Source organism: Bufo gargarizans, chromosome 2 (assembly GCF_014858855.1).
Source record: "Bufo gargarizans isolate SCDJY-AF-19 chromosome 2, ASM1485885v1, whole genome shotgun sequence".
In the NCBI taxonomy this organism is placed as follows: domain Eukaryota; kingdom Metazoa; phylum Chordata; class Amphibia; order Anura; family Bufonidae; genus Bufo; species Bufo gargarizans.
The window spans coordinates 301,992,729-302,018,541 of record NC_058081.1 but is presented as its reverse complement, the minus strand read 5'-3'; the positions used below and the strand labels follow the sequence as shown (position 1 = coordinate 302,018,541).

The 25,813-nt window shown below is 40.0% G+C and overlaps 1 protein-coding gene across 1 annotated transcript in view; it reads left to right on the top strand.

Annotated features, from left to right (window-relative positions):
- The window catches only part of TRHDE (thyrotropin releasing hormone degrading enzyme), a 1,265,007-nt gene that overhangs the window by 558,918 nt on the left and 680,276 nt on the right, over window positions 1-25,813 (top strand). The window contains exon 5 of the mRNA XM_044280434.1: window positions 10,682-10,795. Within this exon, the coding sequence (XP_044136369.1) occupies window positions 10,682-10,795 (114 nt within the window). The remainder of the gene's footprint in view (window positions 1-10,681; window positions 10,796-25,813) is intronic.

Below are 25,813 nucleotides of genomic sequence, written 5' to 3'. Positions count from 1 at the left end.
GCAGAGTAGACGCTGTAGGCCTGACACACATTCTCGCAGACAACTAACTGCTATTATATTACAGTCAAAATTGTTTTTTTTATGTAATGTACTGTGACACCAGATATGAGTAGCACTGGTGACACTGGCAGAAGTTGGCAGAGTAGACTCTGTAGGCCTGACACACACGCATGCAGACAACTAACTGCTATTATATTACAGTCAAATTTTTATTTTTATTTTTTTAATGTAATGTACTATGACACCAGATATGAGTGGCACTGGTGACACTGGCAGAAGTTGTCAGAGTAGACGCTGTAGGCCTGACACACATGCTTGCAGACAACTAACTGCTATTATATTACAGTCAAAATAGTTTTTTGTTTTTTTTAATGTAATGTACTATAACATCAGATATGAGTAGCACTGGTGACACTGGCAGAAGTTGGCAGAGTACACTCTGTAGGCCTGACACACACGCATGCAGACAACTAACTGCTATTATATTACAGTCAAAATTATTATTTTTTTATGTAATGTACTATGACACCAGATATGAGTAGCACTGATAACACTGGCAGAAGTTGGCAGAGTAGACGCTGTAGGCCTGACACACACGCTTGCAGACAACTAACTGCTATAATATTACAGTCAAAATGTTATTTATTTTTTATGTAATGTACTATGACACCAGATATGAGTGGCACTGGTGACACTGGCAGAAGTTGGCAGAGTAGACGCTGTAGGCCTGACACACACGCTTGCAGACAACTAACTGCTATTATATTAAAGTCAAAATTTATTTTATTTTTTAAAATGTAATGTACTATGACACCAGATATGAGTGGCACTGGTGACACTGGCAGAAGTTGGCAGAGTAGACGCTGTAGGCCTGACACACACGCTTGCAGACAACTAACTGCTATTATAACACAGTCAAAATTTATTTTAATTTTTTTAATGTAATCTACTATGACATCAGATATGAGTGGCACTGGAGACACTGGCAGTAGTTGACACAGCACGCGCTATAGGCCTGAGACACACGCTTGCAGGCAACTAACTGCAATTATATTACAGTCAAAAAAGTTTTTGTTTTTTTATATGTAAAATGGGAAAAGGGGTCACTTGAATTCTTTATTTTTTAACAAAGATATTTTTTTTAAACTTTTTTAAGTTTGTATTTAAGTGTTATTAGATCACTGTTCGGCTGCAATTGTTTATCTATAGCGATCTTTGGCAAAATGTATTCAAGTTCTTCTTATAATCCCTGTGTGAGACAGGGCATAATAGGAAGTTTACTATTGCAGGCCTAACAACCATAGTGACTACACTTCTCCTGAAATCTCATTCTACCAATACACAGTTGCTGCAATTCTCACATTGCTGTGCTCTACAATTCCAGGTTCAGAATTCAATAAACTGGAAATGGCTTAGACAACCTGCTCAGCCAGTGATTGGGCAAGCAAGCAGTTCAAGCCATTTGCTGTGTGTTGAGCCAAGGAATAAAAAGGGGAGAGCAATGGGAACACAACCAGTCTCAGAATCACAGACAGCCCGGATTCATGATGTGAGCAATAATTGATTGCTATTTTAAACTTTTATCATCTTTTTAAAAAATAATTCCACTGGAAAAACCTCTTTAACCAGGTTTATACCCCCCTAGTGACCAGGGCCGTTTTTACAAATAGGCACTTCACAACTTTAACGGTTTATTGCTCGGTCATGCAACTTGGCACCCAAATTAATTTTATCTCCTTTTCTTCTCACAAATACAGCTTTCTTTTGGTGGTATTTAATCGCTGCTGAGATTTTTCGTTTTTCTGATATTAATCAAAATAGACTGCAATTTTCTTAAAAAAAGTGTATTTTTAACTTTCTCTGGTTAAATTGTTCAAATATAATTAAATTTCTATACAAGTTTGTGTCAGAATTTATTGTGCTACATGACTTTGATAAAAAAAATCCAATAAGTGTATATTTATTGGTTTGAGCAAAAGTTATAGCGTTGGTACAAACTATGGTACAAAAATGTGAATTTCCGCATTTTGAAGCAGCTCTGACTTTCTGAGCACCTGTCATGTTTCTTGAGGTGCTACAATGCCAGGATAGTATAAATACCCCCCAAATGACCCCATTTTCGAAAGAAAACACCCCAAAGTATTCACGGAGGGGCATGGTGAGTTTATGTATGATTTTTTTTTTTTTCACAAGTTAACGGAAAATAACACTTTCCAAGGAAAAAAAAATATATAAAGTTTCCATTTCTGCTAACTTCTGGCAAAAAAAATTAAAAATCTCCCACTGACTCACTATACCCCTCAGTGAATACCTTGGTGTCTACTTTCTGAAATGGGATAATTTGTGGGGTGTGTTTACTATTCTGGCATTTTGGCCGGGGCTAAATTGTGAGCAACCCTGTAAAGCCTAAAGGTACTCGTTGGCCCCTTTACGCACCTAGGCTGCAAAAAAGATACACATGTGGTATCGCCATACTCAGAAGAAGTAGGGCAATGTGTTTTGGGGTGTATTTTTACATATACCCATGCTGGGTGAGAGAAATTTCTCTGTAAATTGACAACTTTGTATAAAAAAAATGTAAAAAGTTGTCATTTACAGAGATATTTCTCACACACAATATGGATATATGTAAAAATACACACCAAAACACATTGCCCTACTTCTTCTGAGTATGGCGATACCACATGTGTGACACTTTTTTGCAGCCTAGGTGCACAAAGGGGCCCAAATTCCAATGAGTACCTTTAGGATTTCACAGGGCATTTTTTTACGCATTTGGATTCCAAACTACCTCTCACGCTTTAGGGCCCCATAAAATGCCAGGGCAGTATGAATACCCCACAAATAACCCCATTTGGGAAAAAATACATCCCAAGGTATTCCATGAGGGGCATGGTGAGTTCATAGAAGATTTTTCTTTTTTGGCACAAGTTAGCGGAAAATGATTATTTTTTTCTTACAAAGTCTCATATTCCACTAAATTGTGACAAAAAATAAAATTTCCATGAACTCGCCATGCCCCTCACGGAATACCTTGGGGTGCCTTCTTTCCAAAATGGGGTCACTTGTGGGGTATTTATGTCACTGCGGGCGGGGTGGACTGAACGCAAGTGTGCGCACAAGATCAGGCCTGATCGGGCGAACACTGCATTTTTTGTAGAGCCTAAGGTGACCTTAATGTACTGATATAGATCTGTTTTCAACCAGTCTTGATCACTTACAGATACTATATAGTACTAGTGCTGATTAGCGACAGCGTTGACCCTAATCAGCGACTAATCAGTGACTGCGGTGTGGTGGGATGGGCGCTAACTACCTAAACTAAGTAACTGACGGTGATAAGGGACCCTTACAGGGGGGTGATCAATGACAGGGGGGTGATCAGGGAGTCTATATGGGGTGATCAGGGGTTAATAAGGGGTTAATAAGTGACAGGGGGGTGTAATGTGTGTGTGTGGTGATTGGTGCTACTTACAGAGCTGCCTGTGTCCTCTGGTGGTCGATCCAAGCGAAAGGGACCACCAGAGGAGCAGGTAGCAGGTATATCAGACGCTATTTACAAAATAGCGTCTGACATACCCATTTAATTGTTTTTTTTTTTAAATCTACAGCCTGCCAGCCAATGATCGCTGCCGGCAGGCTGTAGTTGAACTTGTAAACGCGCGCTCCTGTGAGCGTTCACAGGAAATCTCGGGTCTTACGAGATGATGCCAATAGGCGTCGCTGAGCCCTGAGAGAGCGGACGCCTGTCGGCGTTACGTGTGCGGCAAGTGGTTAATGTCACTAAAGGGCCATTTACATGGGCCAAGAATCTTAAACATAATTGCTAGCGAGCATTCATAGGAACTCTTGCTATCGATTATCTGGTGTTGTAAATGTACTGCCGATTACCAACAAGTGAAATGTTCGTTCATCAGGTAATCTCTTAAGGTGTATTGCTGTATATAAACAGAAGAGTCAGTTAAGTCATTAAATGGTGAGCTTATTGCACTGCTGACCTGCTTCATTTTCAAAAGATATGTTGACACTGCTGAAAACATTTTGAAAATCACAGCAGCATACGTCATTGTGGTTCACAGTATTGACTTATCCTTCTAAAAAATAGGATTATATCCATTACATTGTAATGCAAGGTGATGGGGTCTAACTTTGACAGTGCATGCAAAGGCATGGTAGAGTATGATAAAAGACCAAAAAGCTGGTAAAGTTGAATTACAAGGTGCAAATCTTGATGGCTTCCCAATTCAAACATAAGAGCTTAGCAGTTACAATATTTATAGTTGGTTATATTTACAAAGAGGCACATGTGCAATGTGGTTTTAGCAGTTTTAACAAGAACTTATATGCAGACTACGTATTAATGGCTTTGTACACAGTGTATCATCATCATGTTAGAGGTTCTATGGCCCATGGCTAAGCTCCTCGCGTGGGGATGTTCATCAGCCCATGATCAGTATCATTCTCTCTTTCCTCTGCAATATGTAGCACAGATATCTCCTTCACGCTTGACAATGATAGCTCAGTTTTGATCCAACTTGAGGGCCCTGTCTTTTGGCTGCCCTGAGCACCTCCACCTGTGATAGTCCTACCGTAGCAGCTTGCCATAGTCCTGCCATTAGCAGCTCGCTATAAATACACTGCATCTTTATTACCAAACTTAAACTGGTCATGCAATGTGTCCTAAATGCTCTTAAATTGACATCTTATCTCTGTAGGAGCCTCCCTCTGCTTTTATCTTACGCTACTTTCACACTTGCTTTGTTGTTTTCCGCTATTGAGATCCGGCAAAGGATCTTAATACCGGAAAAAAATACATTTACGTTTAGTCCTCTTGCATTTTGAATGGAGAAAGATCTGTTTAGGATGCATCAGGATGTCTGCAAGCTACGACTTTGTGTCCGGTTGTAAAAAAAAAAGTGAAAAAAAAAAATTATCCGGCACTTAAAACAATGTAAGTCAGGGGTGACAGATTTTTTTCTTTCAATGTATTTCGTAACGGGTCCGTTTCTTTCCATTTTGATTTGACACATCCGCATCCTAACGGAACGGATGCATCCTGATGTGTAAAATAAAAAATGATCCATTTAATTCTGCCAAATCTCAATACCAGAATTAACAACGCAAGTGTGAAAGTAGCCTTAGCTGGTTATTTGACTTTTCCTTTAGATCAATAGCACTTTGCTGGGTCCCTATGTACCTCTCTCTGCGCTGTATACAGTTCTCATAGCTTCAGCTGCAATACCACTACAGAGCCACTGTTTGTCAGCTACAAGTGTCCTGACGCCTTCCCTACTCTTAGCTGGGGAGTGCACACACCACCTGAACTCGTCAGTGGCACCAAAAAACTCATATATAAAATTTGCTCCTCTTTTACATGAATAGGTATGCAGCACACTTTAGTGACTTTAGGACTGGTCATGTGATCACAGGACCTGCACAAATTACAGTGTGCTTTATCATCATTATCAAAATCAATTTTGGAGGAACAGTAACCCAAAAACAGTGCAACACATAGGGTATAATATGATAGATAGATATCTCACACCTTATTTTCTTAGTATAGGGAGAATAAAACATTGCACAAGCAGTGGCACCTGGGCATTAATGTATTATTATAGGTGGGCTTTAGTCCCACCTAAAACATTATATACAAAGTAACTATCACACAAATATTTGCCTTATATATTGTTCTTATATATTTATAGATTTTGAATCCATTAAATATTACACCATTACTTTCTAATCATTGGGGGTCCAAATAAATTGAGGTCCAAATGGTGAAGGGGACTACCTTGCAGTTCACTGCACAGCTGGCAATTTAAAGAGCCAGTGCACAGAGAAATCTCTGAATAGATAGATAGATAACGATAATGTTTTGGCCCAGATTTGGTCAAACTATCCATCAGAATTGATTAGGTCTGAATGAATTAATTCAGAATTAAAAGTGCCCCTTATGCTCTTAGGACTTTACTCAACATCAGTCAAACTGTTCAAAGGAAACCTATCACTGTGAAAATGCAGTGCAATCTGCAGGCAACATGTTGTAGATCAAAGGCCAGGCAGGACAATAAAACTATTTTATTCAATAAAACCTCTGCTCTTAATACGCTTAAGAGTCATGTGGATGGTCCCAATTATTGATTGACAGCAAAGTCTCCATACCTAGTTATGCAGACTAGTCAACTCATTTCTAATATATAGATTTTAAATATTTTTAAATATATGTATCATAATAAAACTATGTAAACTAGTAGAGGTGGGATGAATCAAATTTTTTTCGAATTCAAATCCGAAAAGGTTCTCGAATTTATCAAATCTTTCGAATTTCAAATCCTACGAATCCTGTACATAAGAATTCTGTGAACGGTGTAAGAAACAAAGCGATCCAAACACTTATGGGGTGAATCTGTGGATGACACTGCTATGGGGGGATCTGTGGATGGCACTGTTATGGGGGGGGAATCTGTGGATGGCACTGTTATGGGGATCTGTGGATGGCACTGTTATGAGGGATCTGTGGATAGCACTGGTATGGGGTATCTGTGGATGGCACTGTTATGGGGGATCTGTGGATGGCACTTTTATGGGGATCTCTGGATGACACTGTTATGGGGGAACTCTGGATGGCATTGTTATGTGGATCTCTGGATGGCACTGTGATAGGGGGGATCTGTGGATGACACATATATAGCATCTTATGCTATGTGCCATCCACAGATCCCTCCATAACAGTGTCCCTGCAGTGTGAATGACCCCCAATACAGGGGCTGAGGGTTGGCATCTGTATTAGGAATGACAGCGGGGACCGGTGCAGTCCCTTTATTCAAATGCACCGACCCCACTCACTGTAGTATAATCTTATGATCTAACCTGCATTGTTAAAGGGGTTGTCCAGGTTCAGAGCTGAACCTGGACATACCTCCATTTTCACCCAGGCAGCCCCCCTGACATGAGCATCGGAGCAGTTCATGCTCCGATGCTCTCCTTTGCCCTGCGCTAAATTGCACAGGGCAAAGGCATTTTTCTGAGTTCCGGTGACGTACCGGGGTTCTCTATGGGGCTGACAGGAACCCCGGTGACGTCACCGGCACTGATGGGCGGGATTTGGCTCTGCCCTAGCCAGTAAAATGGGAAGTTACCGCCCGGCAGTGTGTTATTGAAAACAAAAGAGCCTGTGCCCTGCGCGATCTAGCGCAGGGCACTGGAGCGCATCGGAGCATGATATGCTCCAATGCTAGGCTCAGGGGGGCTGCCGGGGTGAAAATAAGGGTATGTCCGGGTTCAGCTCTGAACCCGGACAACCCCTTTAAGATATAATAATCCATCTGTATTACTTACATTAGAACATTAACTTCCATAGCAGAGAAGAGGGAGGAGGCAGGCCCCTGGTGCGTCACTCACAATGTCACGCGACCATGCCGCCTGGCTCATTCATAAAGTGGGTAGCACAGGCACGTGACGTAGTGAGTTACGCACCGCCCACCCATCCTCCCGGCTTGCCTCCTTCCTCCTCTCTGCTACAGAACTTAATGTTGTTATGTAAGCAATACAGATGGATTATTATATATTAACAATGCAGGTTAGATCATAAGAATATACTACAGTGAACAGGGCTGATGCATTAGAATACAGGGACTGCACTGCTCCCCTCTGTCATGGATTCGTCGGATTCAAATTTAGTAAATGAGGTCAGGATTCAAGGGATTTGTGATTCGAGGAATTTGTGGATTTAAAGGGTTCGTCGTCCCACCTCTATAAACTAGAATATACTATAATTGCACATGAAATTGAAAATATAAATGTTAATACTATTTTAACAGATTACTTTGACAAACTAATTGCTCCACGGGGGACATAAATTGTCTCTGTTAATTTGAGAATGTGATTAAAATATTATGTCCCTCTAGACTTTAATCAATGCTTCTCTTTATTTTTTTCTTCCCAATACTAGGAATATGATTTATTACAAGAGTGTTCTGGCTAAGTTTCATATACATGTCAAACTTTGTTTTGGTTCAAATCAGTTTGACATTAACCCACCCACAAAGACCCAGCCATAATTTTTGTGTATGCACAGGATGTTTCACATCAGACAGTATGCAAGAGTTCTCTAAAGTATATTCCCTAGTTTTGTTGTAAATTTTACATATTACACTTAGCTATATCTAGCTAAACACCAATAGTGCTAAGGAAGGTTGCTAGAGGGACAGAAAGCTCTTTTCTTAGTAGCTAACAACCATTATCTTAGGCTTCAAAAGCTGAAAGGAATGAGATCCTGCTATGCAATCAGCATGTCTTCCAACTATTTTAGCTCTTTGAAAGAAACCTTTGCAGGTAATTATCACATTTTTAAATAAAAAATAAAATTAAATAAAAACTTAAATGTAGTTTAAAGACCCGGACATTCCTTCACTGGTTTACATGTGCTTTTCGCAAAACTGACCTGATATTGAAATCATTAACTTCAATAGATTCCTCTATTTGATTAAATACATGTAATATAGTCCTTTAGCTTTGAAGCATCATGGTAGTAATGTTTTCAAACCAATTTAATAGCAAGGTAGTTAAAAGAAAAATAGACCCATTTATGAGCAGGGTTTATTTTCCATTAAATGGCCAATAAAACATCTTCAGCTTGTTGTGCGCAGATATGTCTTGAGTGAAAATGCTACAGTGTGATCATTAACAAACTATGGCAATGTCTATTTATTCTCCTGGATTGATGTTATATAATCATTTTCATTTAAGCCTATTTAAAGTAGACCTGCTCTTAAAACTGCATTAGTATCGTTGTGATATGTTAAAGAAATGTGCATGTGACTGCCTGATAAGAGTTCAAAGAATTGTTGAAATAGCTTTTTGTTTTATAATACTCTCCAAAGCTTTTTAGTACGAGCAATCTTTCTTTTTTAAACTGCTAGAAGACTTTTGAATCACTTACCTCTACTACTGGATAGCCCATTTATGTCATTGTTAATGCAGAATAGAAATCAGGTATAAAGCCTGGAAAAATACATTTCTGGGACAGTTACAAGAATTATTTTAAAAGGGTTGGCTTATTAGGATGCAAAAACACCACAGAGGGTGCTCCTCTCTTGGGGACCTCTATAAGCAACTGCATAAAGAAGCTTAACAAAAACTTCTGTCCTAAGAGCAAAATTGTCTTTATCAATGCAACAAACAATTAATTAATAATGCACAACCTGTTTACACTGTTGTGCAGTATGGAATACTTTGTAAAGTGGTATGGATAATTGCACAATTAATACAGTTTAAAGTGTTTTTTTTTTTATAAAATATAATTAATGAGTCTGGTAGAGGAATTCTGTGCTTACCAAGGTTTAAACAGGGTACACATTTGATATGGGACCGGTGTGAGAAAGCCTAGCACCCAACCACAAGATGTTAACTATCTTCTCGCAATATATACTTGATGTATGTGCTTTAGAACCTAGCTTATTTGGATGAAGTAATGATTATTTCCCCTGGATTATTTGTTTTTTAGCTAAATCTCTTAATTAAATGCAAAACAAGCAATAAACTATGAACATCAATCATTAATTCTTACCACAAAAAATATTGGCAGGTGTCAAAGAATGTAGCAAAATAAATTAAATAAATAATCCTGGGGGACATGATCTTAACTTGATTCATATATTTTATATTCACAGGGTTCATGGAGTATCTCCTATAGTACAATTTTTCACATGAAAATTATTTTGAATTTATAATGATTACTTTAGGATAGGTCATACAAATTAAATGGTTGGGTGTCCAAGACCCAAATTGACCACTTATCACCTGCTTATAGTGCTATGGTTACTACTCAGTGGTCAAAACTTTCAGTTTTATTCTCTATCTTATCTGTTGTTTCTGGCATTTGCAATTTCTATGAACAGCTGATCATGGGGGTGCCAATTGTTTGATATCCCCAAAATTTGATATGGATGACCTATCCTAAAAATAAGTCATGAGTATTTAGAAACCAGGAAACACCGTTAATAGTTGTATCTTGCATACAAATTACAGTTCAGTTAATTATATTCTTATATTTGTTCTTCAAAGTTCTGACGCTATTAATATTGTGTAAGCTAAGAATAATTTTTTTAAAAAGGTAGAGAAAAGTTAATTACTATGTAACAAAATAGTTAAATAATGCAGGATGTCATAGTTAAAATTGTATAATGGTTGTCCAATTTTGAGATTTATAGATATTGCCTAATACCCTTTTATTTCACCATATTGCTTTACTGATTGACATTATGTTGGATATCTTTTTATTGAAATTGCTAAGTATGTGTCATTGAATATTTCAGAAAGAGCACAGTGTATTAATCAGCTTATTGGACTTTATAAACTATAAACTTGACCAAAATAAGAATGATACAGATATGCTCACCCTTACCTTTCAAATTTGCTTAAAAACTTCAATGTCTCACAAACAAATTCTATGCAATATTGCAGCATGATATTAAAAACCTACCGCCGGCTGACCACACAGTTAAATTGGTTAGACATTTCATGATAAGGCATTATAAAATATATATTTTTAAAAGCTGGTTATCTTGCACCATTTTATCTCAGGATATGCTAAGCCAATAAGAAAGGTAAAAAGGACACATCTGTATTTCTTACTCAAAGGTCAGTGCACTATATATAATGATTTGTGTTTATATTACAGTGGTTTGGAGATTTAGTAACCCCTGTATGGTGGGAAGATGTTTGGCTAAAGGAAGGCCTGGCTCATTACTTTGAGTTTGTTGGAACAGACTACCTCTATCCTGGATGGAATATGGTAAGGCTCAAATAGGATTTGGAAAACTATTAATAGCAGGATTGTGTAATATTACTACTGCAGTGCCCCACACCTGGCAGTATCTGCAAATTGTTTAGTTTACCATATTTTACTATGTTACTGTTTACAATGTACACATATCCATTTTCACCCAGGAAGACCCCTCTGACATGAGCATCAGAGCACTTCATGCTCCAATGCTCTCCTTGCCCTGCGCTGTATTACGCAGGACAAAGGCTGTTTGTTACATAGTTGCATAGTTGATACGGTAAAAAAAAAAAAGACATAAGTCCATCAAGTTCAATCAAGGAATAGGTGGGCAAAAAGAAGGAGGTAGGTGTGCTCAAACCCTGTTGCACCGAGCACGGACCATGCTGGGAACCACAGCGTAACTTGAGTTAAGAAAAAGAGGAAAAGTCCAGCTCAATTAAATGTTACCTTTATTTTTCAGTGCGGATTAAAAGCCAGTTACACTCCAGTCAACATGTTTCGGATCAAAGACAATAGCGATCCTTCCTCATGACACACACATACTAAGGGTGAGGTTGCATATATAGTGCCTCCACCTGGAACAGGAATAGGTGGGGACGCGAATCCCAGAAGGAAGTGACTCAGATTTCTACACGTTTTCACAAGCATTAATGATGTTTACTTTTAAGAATTCATATAAACCCTTTTTAAAACTGTCCACTGTTACTGCTGTGACCACGTCCTAAGGAAGTCTATTCCTCAGATTCACAGTTCTTACAGTAAAGAAGCTTTGACGCTTCTGGAGACTGAACTTTTTCTTCTCCAGTCGGAGGCATTGCCCTCTTGTCTTTTGAGTGCATTTTTACCTGGAACAGTTTTTTACCGTATTTTTTGTATGGCCCATTTATATATTAGTATAGGTTAATCATGTCCCCCCTTATACGTCTCTTCTCAAGACTAAATAAATTCAATTCTTTTAATCTTTCTTCATAACTAAGACCCTCCATTCCCCTTATTAGTTTAGTTGCTCTCCTCTGTACCTTTTCCAGCTGCAGTATGTCCTTTCTATGGACTGGTGCCCACAACTAAACTGCATATTCCAGATAAGGCTGCACCAACGCTTTGTAAAGTGGTAATTAGTGATGGACGAACATCAGGCGGGACAGTTCACAAATGCAATCGCGCTAACGTGATCAAATGTTCGCGAACCGCAAGTTTATGGCGGGCTCCATTCACTTTAATGGCAGGCGAACCTGAAAAACCTTAAGCTCATATTTGTAGCCACCAAATACTTACAAGTGCACAAATAGTCCCACAACATGGACAGTGACATACTAGAGGGGGATCAATGACAAAAATTCCAACAAAAAATATGTATCTTAATCAGGGGACATTTTTATGTGTCTTAAAGTGAAATTCTCTGAAATGCGCCCTGTCAGAGGCTAGAATTATTATTAATTTTTTTTTCGGCCAGGGGAGTACTGGCCTTAAAAAATAGGCATTCACTTGACATAAAATAAATTCTGATTATGTGGCTCAATATACATTATGCGGTCAGTGGATAAAAATGTTACTGTAGGCCACTGGATTACAGGCTCCAAACATTAGGCATTCACTAGACAGAAAAGATCAAGTGATTATGTGGCCGGAAGGTATATTACACGGTCAATGGATATCAATTTTACTGCAGGCTAGTGGAAATACAGGTCAAATACATATATTTAAAAGAACTAAAAATATAAAATTGAATTAAAAACATGGCTAACAAAATCTCCTCTCTTGAAAAAAAAACTAATGATAATAGTTAAAATTCGATAACTAGTGGTTGTCACTGGTGTTGAATTACTCCGAGGCCGCAACAATTATTCATTCACAGTACAGAAAAGAACAAGTAAGTATGCGGCTGGAGGTAGATTACACGGTCATTGGATATTAATTTTCCAGCAGGCTAGTGTACTACAGGCCCCAAAAATTATGCATTCAGTGCACATAAAAGAACAAGTATATGGATTGAGGTAGATTACACAGTCATTGGATATCAATTTTCAAGCAGGTCAGTGTACTACAAGCCCCAAAAATTATGCATTCAGCGTACATAAAAGAACTAGTAAGTATGTGGCTGGAGGTAGATTACACGGTCATTGGATTTCAATTTTCCAGTAGGCCAGTATACTACAGGCTCCAAAAAGTATGTATTCAGCGTACATAAAAGAACAATTAAGTATGTGGCTGGAGGTAGATCACGCGGTTGGATTGGTACCTGCAACTGTTTCTCTGTGAGTGGAATTTCCTCTGCCAGTGCCCGTAAAAACAGAGTGCAGCATTTCTCGAAGAAAGGCCTGGATGCGCTGCATTCTGACAGCCCTCTTTGATACAGGTAACATGTCTGCCATTTTGTTTTTGTATTGGGGGTCTAAGTACGTTGCCACCCAGTACTGGTCCATGCCCTTTATGCTTTTTATACGGGGATCCCTCTTCAAACACTAGAGCATAAAGGCCCCCATTTGCACTAAACTGGAAGCGGTGGAGTGGTCTGGCTCCTGCTTATCGTCCAGGATAATGTCATCCTCTGTCTACTCCCCCCAGCCACGGACAACACCAGGTATCCCATAAAAGTTGAAGCATGCTATTCTTGCTTCTCCTCCACCCCGGCACCATCCTCCTCTGACTCCTCTTCAGACTCCTGTTGACATTTCTCAGAAGGGGTAGCACCCCTGGGAATTCATCCAGCATTGCAACTTCCTCTTCTTCCTGCTCCTCGACAGCTTGATCAATGACACAACGCAATGAACGCTCCAGAAAGAAGGCATAAGGTATAATGTCACTGATGGCACCCTGGCTGCGACTGACCAGTTTGATGATCTCATAAAAGCTCCACAGAACCTGTCCTACCGCAGAGTTCGTACAAGTAGTTGTTAACTGCACATTTTTGCTGGAGCAGACTATCAAGCATATACGAGGTGGAGTTCCATCGCGTTTGGCAGTCACAAATCAGGCGTTTGATGGGCAGGTGGTGTCGCTGCTGATGTCAGCAAGGCGAGCCATGGCCGTGTAAGATCTTCTAAAATGCCAGAGATTTTCCTGTCCTGGACACCAGGGTATTTGGCAACAATGACTAAGTTCAGGACGTGTGCCATGCATGGCTTGTGTGTCATTTTGCCCTGTTTCAGCATGCTCAGCAGATTGGCACCATTGTCACACACCACTTTACCAACTGTCAAATTGAGCTGGGTTAGCCACTGATCGGCCTGTGATTGCAAAGCTGAATGCAGTGCAAGAAGAGTGTGGCTGTTGGCTTCCAGGCACAACAGCCGCAGCACAGCATGGCAACGTCTCACCTGGCAAGTCGAATAGGTTCTGGGGAGCTTAGGGGGCATAGTAGAAGAGGCGGTAGCAGTGGAAAAGGAGTAGTCAGCCGAGGAGTAGACGGAGGATGGAGAAGGAGAAGAAGAGGCAGGCATGCATGCAGTCCGTGGTGGTAACACCAAATCCACACGGGTGCCACAGGTTGAATGCTTGACAGCCGTCAGAAGGTTCACCCAGTGGGCAGCAAAAAGTTATGTACCTTCCCTGCCCGTGTTTGCTAGACCCCGTGTCTGTGGTCAGATGTATCTTGGCACTGACACTGTGTGCCAGAGATACATTCACTTGCCGCCTAACGTGGCCATATAGCTCTGGGATTCCCTTCTGGAAGCAATATTTCATTCCGGGGACCTTCCATTGTGGTGTTCCAAATTTTCTAAAGGCCTCCGAATCCACCAGTTTATATGGCAGTAGTTGGCGGGCTAGCAGTTCCGACAAGCCAGTGGTCAGCCATTGGGCAAGAGGGTTGTCCGGCGTCATCATCTTTTTTTGCTCGAACAATTGGGCCACGGAAGCCTGTCTTTTGCCAGATGAATGCGACGACGGCACGGTGGAAAGTGGAGTGGAGGACAGGAGAGAGGAGAAAGAGAAAAGGCAGAATGTGGAGCACCAGGAGTGTGTCTTTGTGGGTTCTGACGGCATTGCTCCCACTGGGCTCGGTGATAGGAGGCCAGGTGACTTCTTAAGGCAGTCGTCCCTAGGTGAGTGTCGGGCTTACCGCGACTTATGCATTTATAGCACAGTCTGCAGGTGGCAACACTTTTGTCAACAGCAGACACGTTACAAAAAGCCCACACTGTGGAGCTATGTGCCGGCGTCCTGGGAGCACCAGATGTGACCATGCATGGTGGATGGCTCGTTCTAGTTACTTTAGCAGTCTTCTTTTTGCCTCTTGCACACTGTAAGTTTTGCCTGCTTCTCCTCCTCCTACTCCCTATCTGCTGCTCCGTCACTCCCTCTGAACTTCCCTTCTATTCCTCTCTTGTGGGTATCCATTTGAACATCCATCAACACATCATCATCGTCCCCTTCACCACCACTGACATTAGAGATCTTGGAGCAGGGAGCAACAGCGGGGACCACCCTTCTTAGGCTGATAAGGCTGGGTATTGTCATCAGACTACTGGGTGGCGACCGTTGATACCTCCTCTTCCTGATCCGATGCCAAGAATGGCTGCGCATCAGTAAGGTCTTGTAATGGATGGGAAAATAATTCCTTTGACTCGAGCGGAGGGGATATGGTGGTGGTGGTGGTGTTTTTGGGGGTGCACACAGCAGAGAGTGAAGAGTGTGCAGATAGAGAGGATGAGGAGCGTGCAGAAGTGGAAGGCTGAGTGAGCCACTTAACCAAGTCTCCTTTGATGAAATCACACACACCTTCTGCAACTTTCCACCTAGGCTCCAGCCTGGTTCATCTGCCCGACCCCTACCACCCCTGCGGAATGGCCTGACTCTTCCTCTGCCTGTCATTTTCAATATGACTCTGTAACAGAAGTCCCTATAGAAGAGCAGTATTTGTGGAAGAAGGTATATCACACCCCTGCATCAATCAGCTTTTATGGGGGGCAACTGGTGTATCACACCAGTAGAAAGTATTCCAATGGCGTTTGTCACTCTGTGTAGATGAGGTAACACAGCAAAACCACAAACAAATGCTGCACTACCCAAATGCAGAATATAGAAAGTATATTATTAGTATATAACACCCCTGCTTCAATTAGTTTTTTTGGGGGGCAACTTGTATATCACAGCAATAGAAATTTTTAATTCCAATAGCGTTTGGCACTCTGTATAGCTGCAGTATTGCAGCAGAACCGCACACAACTGCTGCACAATACAAATTATCTATCTTAATATATTTTAGGTATATTACACCCCTCAGTAAGTCACACCTATTGATAGCACACTTATACTGGACCTTAAAAGAACTTTTGTGGCCTTATCAGCTAGCATTTTGTGTCCCTAACTGTCTGTCCCTGCTCCACACAGCAACCTCTCCCTACACTGGCAAAAGACTGAATGTAAAATGGCGGCCAGATAATTTATAAGGTAGGGGGTATGTTCATGTGCTGAAACGTCTCAATTGGCTGTCCCGTACCACCTGATGTATGTGTCATGGGTCAAAGTTCTTTACAATGTAAAAGAATATGGCGCTGGCGGACATCGCCATATGTTCGCCCATTTGGCAAACCGGTACGCCCTGGAACTTAAGGATACAGGGCATACGGGTACGTCCTGTGTTTTTCCGATCACCGTCGCCCGGCAGGCACCTTGGCTAAATGTGCTGGGGAGTCCCGTGACGTCAAATATACAAAAAAGTCATTTTCCCCAAATAAAGTAACAACAAATTGGTAAAAAATAGGGGTGGTGAGTATACATATTAGGTATCGCCGCATCCATATCGACCAGCTGTATAAACATATCACATGACCTAACCCTTCAGATGAACACCGTAAAAAATTTAAAATAAAAACTGTGCTAAATAAACCATTTTTTTGTCGCCTTACATCACAAAAAGTACAACAGAAAGCGATCAAAAAGGCCTTTGCCCACTAAAATAGTACCAATCTAACCGTCACCTCATCCCGCAAAAAATGAGCCCCTAATTGAGACAATCGCCCCCAAAAAAAAAAAAACTATGGCTCAGAATATGGAGACAATAAAACATCATTTTTTAATGTTTTAAAAAAGCTGTTATTGTGTAAAACTTACATAAATAAAATAAAAAAGTATACATATTAGGTATCGCCACGTCCATATCGACCGGCTCTATAAAAATATCACATGAACAAACAACTCAGATGAACACCGTAAAAATAAAAAAATAAAAACTGTGCTAAATAAACAATTTTTTGTCACCTTACATCACAAAAAGTGTAATAGCAAGCGATCAAAAAGTCATATGCACCGCAAAATAGTGCCAATCAAACCGTCATCTCATCCCACAAAAAAATGAGACCCTACCTAAGATAATCGCCCAAAAACTGAAAAAAACTATGGCTCTCAGAATATGGAGAAACTAAAACATGATTTATTTTGTTTCAAAAATGATATTATTGTGTAAAACTTACATAAATAAAAAAAAGTATACATATTAGTTATCACCGTATCCGTATCGACTGGCTCTATAAATATATCACATGATCTAACCTCTCAGATGAACACCATAAAAAAAAGTCAAATAAAAACTGTGCTAAATAAACCATTTTTTGTCAACTTACATCACAAAAAATGCAATAGCAAGCAATCAAAAAGTCACACGCACCCCAAAATAGTGCCAATAAAACTGTCATCTCATCCTGCAAAAATCATACCCTACCCAAGGTAATCGCCCAAAAACTGAAAAAAAGTGTGGCTATCAGACTACGGAAACACTAAAACATGATTTTTCTTAGTTTAAAAAAAAGAAATCATTGTGTAAAACTTACATAAATAAAAAAGAATACATATTAGGTATTGCCACATCCGTAATAACTTGCTCTATAAAAATATCACATGACCTAACTCCTTAGGTGAATACCGTAAAAAACTAAAAATAAAAACGGTGTAAAAAAAACAATTTTTTGTCACCTTACATCACAAAAAGTGTAATAGCAAGCAATCAAAAAGTCACACGCACCCCAAAATAGTGCCAATAAAACCATCATCTCATCCCACAAAAATCATACCCTACCCAAGGTAATCGCCCAAAAACTGAAAAAAATATGTCTCTCAGACTATGGAAACACTAAAACATGATTTTTTTTGTTTAAAAAAAGAAATAATTGTGTAAAACTTACATAAATATAAAAAAGAATACATATTAGGTATCGCCACATCCGTGACAACCTGGTCTATAAAAATATCACATGATCTAACCTGTCAGATGAATGTTGTTACCTTGCCTCACAAAAAGTGTAATATAGAGCAACCAAAAAGCATATGTACCCTAAACCAGTACCAACAATACTGCCACCCTATCCTGTAGTTTCTAAAATAGGGTAACTTTTTTGGAGTTTCTACTCTAGGGGTGCATCAGGGGGGCTTCAAATGGTACATGGTGTCAAAAAAAACAGTCCAGCAAAATCTGCCTTCCAAAAACCGTATGGCATTCCTTTCCTTCTGCGCCCTGTCGTGTGCCCGTACAGCAGTTTACGACCACATATGGGGTGTTTCTGTAAACTGCAGAATCAGGGCCATAAATATTGAAGTTTTGTTTGTCTGTTATCCCTTGCTTTGTTACTGGGAAAAAAGGATTAAAATGGAAATTTTGCCAAAAAATTGAATTCTGAAATTTCATCTCCATTTGCCAATAACTCTTGTGGAACACCTAAAGGGTTAACGATGTTTGTAAAATTTGTTTTGAATACATTGATGGGTGTAGTTTCTTAGATGGGTTCACTTTTATGGAGTTTCTACTCTAGGGTTGCATCAGGGGATGGCTTCAAATGGGACATGGTTTAAAAAAAAACAAAAAACAGTCCAGCAAAACCTGCCTTCCAAAAACTGTATGGCATTCCTTTCCTTCTGCGCCCTGCCGTGTGCCCGTATAGTAGTTTACAACCACATATGGGGTGTTTCTGTAAACTACAGAATCAGGGCCATAAATATTGAGTTTTGTTTGGCTGTTAACCCTTACTTTGTAAAAGTAAAAAAATTAATTAAAATGGAAAATCTGCAAAACCTGCCTTCCAAAAAACGTATGACATTCCTTTCCTTCTGTGCCCTGCCGTGTGCCCGTACAGCGGTTTACTACCACATATAGGGTGTTTCTGTAAACTACAAAATCAGGGCCATAAATATTGAGTTTGGTTTGGCTGTTAACCCTTCCTTTGTAACTTACAAAAAAGTAAAATTGTGAAATTGTATCTCTATTTTCCATTAATTCTTGTGGGAATTAAACTCAACCTAAAGGGTTAAAAAAGTTTGTAAAATCAGTTTTGAATACCTTGAGGGGTGTAGTTTATAGAATGGGGTCATTTTTGGGTGGTTTCTATTATGTAAGCCTCGCAAAGTGACTTCAGACCTGAACTGGTCCCTACAAATTGGGTTTTTGAACATTTCTGAAGATTTGCTTCTAAACTTCTAAGCCTTGTAACATCCCCAAAAAATAAAATATAATTCCCAAAATGATCTAAACATGAAGTAGACATATGGGGTATGTAAATTAATAACTTTTTTTGGAGTTATTACTATGTATTGTAGAAGTAGAGAAATTGAAAGTTAGAATTTGCTAATTTTTCCCAAAGTTTGGTAAATTTGGTATTTTAAAGAAATAAAAATGATTTTTTTAACTCAATTTTACCAGTGTCATGAAGTACAATATGTGACGAAAAAACAATCTCAGAATGGCCTGCCTAAGTAAAAGCATTTTAAAGTTATCACCACATAGAGTGCCACTGGTCAGATTTGCAAAAAATGGCCTAGTCCTTAAGGTGAAATAAGGCTGTGTCCTGAAGGGGTTAATAAATAAATTAAATAATAGAAGGCCCAGCACTGATCCTTGGTGTACACCACTTATAACCCGGGACCATTCGGTATAGTAATCATTGACCACAACTCTCTGGACACGTTCTTTAAGCCAGTTTTTGATCCAATTACAAATTATACTTTCCAAGCCTATAGACCTTACTTTACCTATGAAACGCCTATGAGGGACAGTATCAGAAGTCTTTGCAAAATCCAGAAACACTACATCCACAGCTGCCCCTCTGTCCAGGCTACTATTCACCTCCTCATAAAACAAATCAGGTTAGTCTGACAACTTCTGTCCTTGGTAAACCCATGTTGGTTATCACTTATAATATTATTTACAATCACATACACCTGTTTATAGTCCCTTAAGAGTCCTTTAAACATTTTTCCCCATAACAGAAGTTAAACTAACTGGTCTACAATTACCTGTGAAGGACCTAGCTCCTTTTTTTTTATATGGGCACCATATTTGACTTGCGCCAATCACTTGGCATTGTACTAGTACCTAGAGAATCTTTAAAAATTATAAACTGTGGCACAGCAATGACTGAAGTGAGCTCTTTAAGCACTCTTGGGTGTAATCCATCTGGACCCGGAGCCTTGTTCACATTTACCTTATTTAACTTATCTTGGGCCATATCTACAGTTAGCCAATTGAATATATTACTGGATGTACTAAGAGCCCCAGCACCACAGATATCAGCTATTTTCTCTTCTTTTGTATATACAGAGCTAAAAAAATAACATTTAGTAATTCTGCCTTTTCGTTATCTTCAGTGACTACCCCCCCTTACCATTATTTAGGGGATATACTTGCTTGGACCTTTGTTTTTTTGGAGTGCTACTTACTGTTTAGCTGTCTGTCGCTTATTTTCAAAAACACTTTTATTCAATATGCAAATTAGGACTGAAGGTGCCCAGGGGCAGCGTTCAAGCAGCCGTTGCCCAGGTCCCTCGTCGCTATTCATATGAAACCCCTCCCCTTTAACCCCTCTAGCCTGCCCTAGGTTCTTCCGAAATCCAGCGCCATAGGGTGGCGGAGCTAGCGCCTGAACAGCATGGACGCCTGAGGCTGTTATTGAAATCACCACTGAAGCCTTTTTCTCATATGCTGGCATACCGATCATGGTAAAAATTGGAGGCCCTAGACCCGGAGACCAAGCTGTACTAGACAGGAGGAATCCTACCACCAGGGAGATGGACAAATTCATAAAGAAAGCAGTGGCGCTGCATGTATCCAGAGACCCCAAGATGGGTCCAACACGCGCCCCACGCTCTAAACACACTGAGCTGCTGGATCAAGCTGCAGGAGGTGAGGAGGACACAGACGACCTCCTATCTCACTCACATTTCTTAAGGAGCTATTATCCTCTTCCCTGGCATCTACACTGGAGCCTTTAAGCTCTGATTTAGCTGCTATCAAGCAAGAAATCACACAGTGGGAGGCCGGGTGGAAACGCTTGAATGTACGCAAGAAGCCATCATACGGCACCAAACTGAAGTGTTCCAGCGGTTCCAGACCATCCAGCAAAAGATGAACAGCCTCTGCAACTCCCTGGAAGACCAGGAAAATAGGGGTAGGTGAAACAACTTACGTTTTCGCGGTGTTCCTGAGTCTGTAGACACAGGAGATATCCCAAGCACTGTGGTACAAATATGCATGTCACTTTTGGGACCCGAAACAGCCCACAAAGTCATTCTAGAAAGGGCTCACCATGCTCTAAGGCCTAAGCCTGCTGCCACAGCCCCTAAAAGGGACATTATATGCAAATTCCTCAGCTTTCTGGTTAAAGAAGCTGTCATCCTAAACGCCTGTCAAGCTGCAAAGTGACCTGGGATGGCCATGATATACAAATCTTCCAGGACCTAGCCCAATCCACCCTGGATAAAAGAAGGGCTCTAGGACCGCTGACAAGATGGCTCAGAGATTATAGGATTCCCTACAGATGGACTTTTCAGTTTGGTCTATCATTCATGTATGAAGGGCGCAGACTTTCTGTTTCCAATTATGCAGATTTGAACTCAATCTTCGATCACCTCCAGAAGAAACCCCTTGTGATAGAAAATTGGGACCCTATTCAGGACTTATCCAACCTCCCTGAAATTCCACACCCAGGCTTCTGGGAACACCAACACACCCCCAAACATCAAAAGAGCCCCAGGAATTCTAGAAGAACCACGTCCAGAAGACTACTTATCTCAGATAACCATTTTCAGACAAGATCCTCCATATCCGCCAGTTCTTTAGCAAATTAGTGATTTCTAACATGTGTTTCTTTCCTCTTTTCCCCCCAACTCCGTTTTAGGCTCTATCATGCCTACCACTCAGCTAGTTATACTAGTACTGTTATTTTCTAGTTATACTGTTATTTCTCTTGTTCTAGAATGCAAAATGACCTGCGGTCCCTTTAATACTCCGCAGAAATAAATAATGCTATGTATTTATCCGTGCTTCCATGCAGGTTTAGGATGCGTGCCCCCTGTGGCGAGGGGCGGCGGAGCAGTCCCACTCCTTTTATAACATAATATGGGAGATATACAAGTTACCTCTTATAATGTAAAAGGTTTCAATGCCCCCTCTAAACGCTGCCAAGTCCCTTCAGAATTAAAGAAACTGGGCTGCTCCGTGGTTCTCCTCCAGGAGACACATTTCAGAGTTAATAATTTCCCGAACCTATCCCACTTTTACTTCCCCAATAGGCTTCACTGTGGTACTAACTCGTCCGCCTCTAGAGGGGTCAGCATGGGCTTTAGTAAAAATACTCCTTTTACCTATTTAGGTAAAATCCTAGACCCTGAGGGCAGATTTATTTTCTTAAAAGGTAACATAGAAAATCAGACATACACATTTATTAATGTATACGCCCCAAATGTCAACCAGGTTACATGGTTACACAAAATTTTTCAAATGATTGACCATTTCAGAGAGGGTGTGACAGTCATGGGAGGCGACCTCAACCTTACTCTGGTCCCCCCAATGGACTCTTCCTCTCAAAAATCTATCTCAAATAAAGCCCTTAGCAAATTGAGGAAATCTTTCCATGAATGTCACCTGGTTGACATTTGGAGAACCCTAAACCCTAGCGTTAGGGACTATACTTTTTATTCGAATCCGCATAGTTCATATCAGCGCTTGGACTATCTACTGGTTTCATCCAAGCACATTAAATTATGCTCCAAGGCCCAAATTGGCTCTATTAGCCTATCCGACCATGCCCCCATATGGATTAATATTCTCACCCCGGACAGACCCATAAACTCGTTCAGATGGAGACTCAATGAACTATTGATCTAAACCCCAGAAAACAAGGAAAAAGTCCTCAAATGGCTGAGAGACTTCTTCTTATCCAATAATACCCCCGAGCGGACCTGAAAAACCTTCTGAACACTCAATCCTCCAAGTTCTTTCTTCATGCACAATATAAATATTTTGCCCACGGTGACAAGGTGTCCAAATTCATGAATGTCCAGAATAAAAAAATGAAGGCCCAAAACTTCATCTGCAAAATTCACAATAAAGAAGGCAACTTGCTTTCTAATACTCAGGATATAGCCCGGAGATTCTCTGAGTTTTATCACTCTCTATATAACCTCCCCCCCCCAGGATAGTGCTACCCCGGACATCACACATCATGACTCAATAAAACTCTTCCTCCGATCTGTCAATAAAACTCTAAACTCCCCATTTACTAGTGAGGAACTTTTTCTTGCAATAAAACAACTTCCAAAGGGTAAGGCCCCCGGCTCAGATGGGTTCCCTGCTCTCTATTTCAGTTTGTTTCACTCTGTCCTACTGCCACACCTCCTCAATGTTTGTAATCAAACCTTGCAGGGCGATCCTGTCACCCACGAGATGGCAAAAGCTAATATCAACATCATCCCCAAGGAGGGGAAGGACCCCACTGACTGTGGCAATTATCGCCCTATATCTCTATTAAATTTAGACTTAAAACTACTAGCTAAATTATTAGCAAACTGCCTTGCCCCGATCCTTCCCCAACTTATCCACAGAGATCAAACCGGCTTTATCAAGGGTAGGGAAGGGAAAGACAACACAACTAGGGTACTAAACGTATTGTTACATGCCTCAAAATACCATCTTCCCCTAGTCTTGGTCAGCACCGACGCCGAAAAGGCTATTGACCGAGTCCACACGTGCCCACCAGAGCAATAGTAATCGCTGATATTACCCACGGTTAGGTGTCCTTGATATCGCGGAGCAAAGAAATGTGCCTGTACATGGTGTCCCATGTGATCACCGGCACTATCAGTGCTTACCTCCACTTCTCTCTTCCTACACAAATTTTCTAAATGGCATTCGGTCCGCTAGCCTCTTCGTAGATAAGTAGCGTTGGAGCTCTCGTGGCCTGGATGTGGATTTTGGGGCTCACATGGTTTAAGCATAGATGTAGTAGTTCCAGATCTAAAAGAGCGGACAGCGTTTCACGTAACTTTTTAGGCCAATCTCTGGATGCAAAAATGAATGCAGCAAATGTTCGTGGACCACTCGACATACAGTTGTACGATCAATCCATAAAGTGCCTCATAAATAAGTGGGGGTCCCAAAACTCTACCAGACACATTTTGGAACTCTACTGGTTCCTTCCTCAGTGGTTGGAACCTTAATTTTGTTACACCCCTTAAATAGTTTCATAAGGGTCCATCTCAAAGTCTGTACCGGATCTTGATCATGGAATTGGATCCTAGATAGTTATATCACACATATGGTTAAATTTCCACTATAAAAACTATATAATGCAGTTCCAGTGCACATTTGTAGATATTGGCTCCAAAAGCTTTGACAATATTGTGAAACTGAAGAATAATACATATAAAAATAGTAATGAATAAAAATTGAAAATAGAAAATCAGTAATAAAATGCAGGTGTGGTTTCCATTCGCTTTTTATGCGTTTTCACAAATAAAAGGTATTTCAGTTATACATTATGAAAATAAAAATAAAAAAGTTTTCTAAATGTTCCAATGTTATGAAAATATTCCAGGAACCTAAAAATATTCAGGTGATCCAGAACTAGATTTTTTTTATCATACATTTAAATGAAAAATGTAAAATCAGTAATAAAACGCATGTGCGGTTTCCATGCGTTATTAATGCGTTTTCACAAGTAAAAAGTTATTTCAATATATACATTATAGGAATCAATGTAAAAAAGATGTTCCAATGTTCTGAAAATGCTCTAGAAACCTAAACTTGTTCAGGTGATCTAGAACTAGATTTTTTTTATCATACATTTGGTGGTATTCCTCTGCTTTATCAATTCTGGACCCCTCATATATCCAGAATTGATAAAGAATAAGAATACCACCAAATGTATAATAAAAAATAAAAAAAATGTTGAAATGTATGATAAAGCAATCTAGTTCTGGATCACCTGAATATTTTTCTGAAACGTCCCTCCTGATGCCTTACTGACGGCAGCAGCGCGAGCGCAAGATCACAGACGTAGTGCTTGCACACATGAGATCTCTTGAACTTTGAACCACGGGATCACGTGAGACTCCCAAATCGAACAGCACAGAGCAGCTCCAGTAACCCTCGTTTCTCCAGATGGGAGGTAGGAGATTCTCGTGTTCCCAGCTACACACAAATGACTTTCGATTCTCCAAGAAAGAGGTAAAAAACTTCTGTATACCCAGCTGCACACGTGGGATGCCACAGAGTATCGGTGGGCACTAAACCTACTAACCCTGAATAACAGTGAGGGACAAGTGAGCGATACTTTGAAGTAATAGCAAGTTATATCAACCACACTATATGTACCATTCACTGTATCTAACAAAATTGCACTTTAGTAGGAAATAACTCCATGAGGACACCTACCATCCCTTGACCTTTTGACCTTTTAACCATTGCCAACTCTTTTAACCATTTAACCACTATTTATATGGAGTTATGTATTTATGAACATTGATTAACAATTTTTACTCCTTGGATAACTGTCTGGGATAATACCCTCTGAATGGTTATTTAGAAGGACATATACATTTATTTAGCCATATGACTATATCTATATGTATCTTTTCATATGTATTCATATATATTAATACTCATATATATTAATATCCATCTCTGTCCCATATTTTTTCTTTCTACTTTTTTATCCACTCTGTCATGCTCCTTCCATTTTTTGGATCGGTACATTATTGATTTTTTATAGATTTTTCATATATTTTTTTTATTGATTCTTCATTGATTTTATATTGATTTTG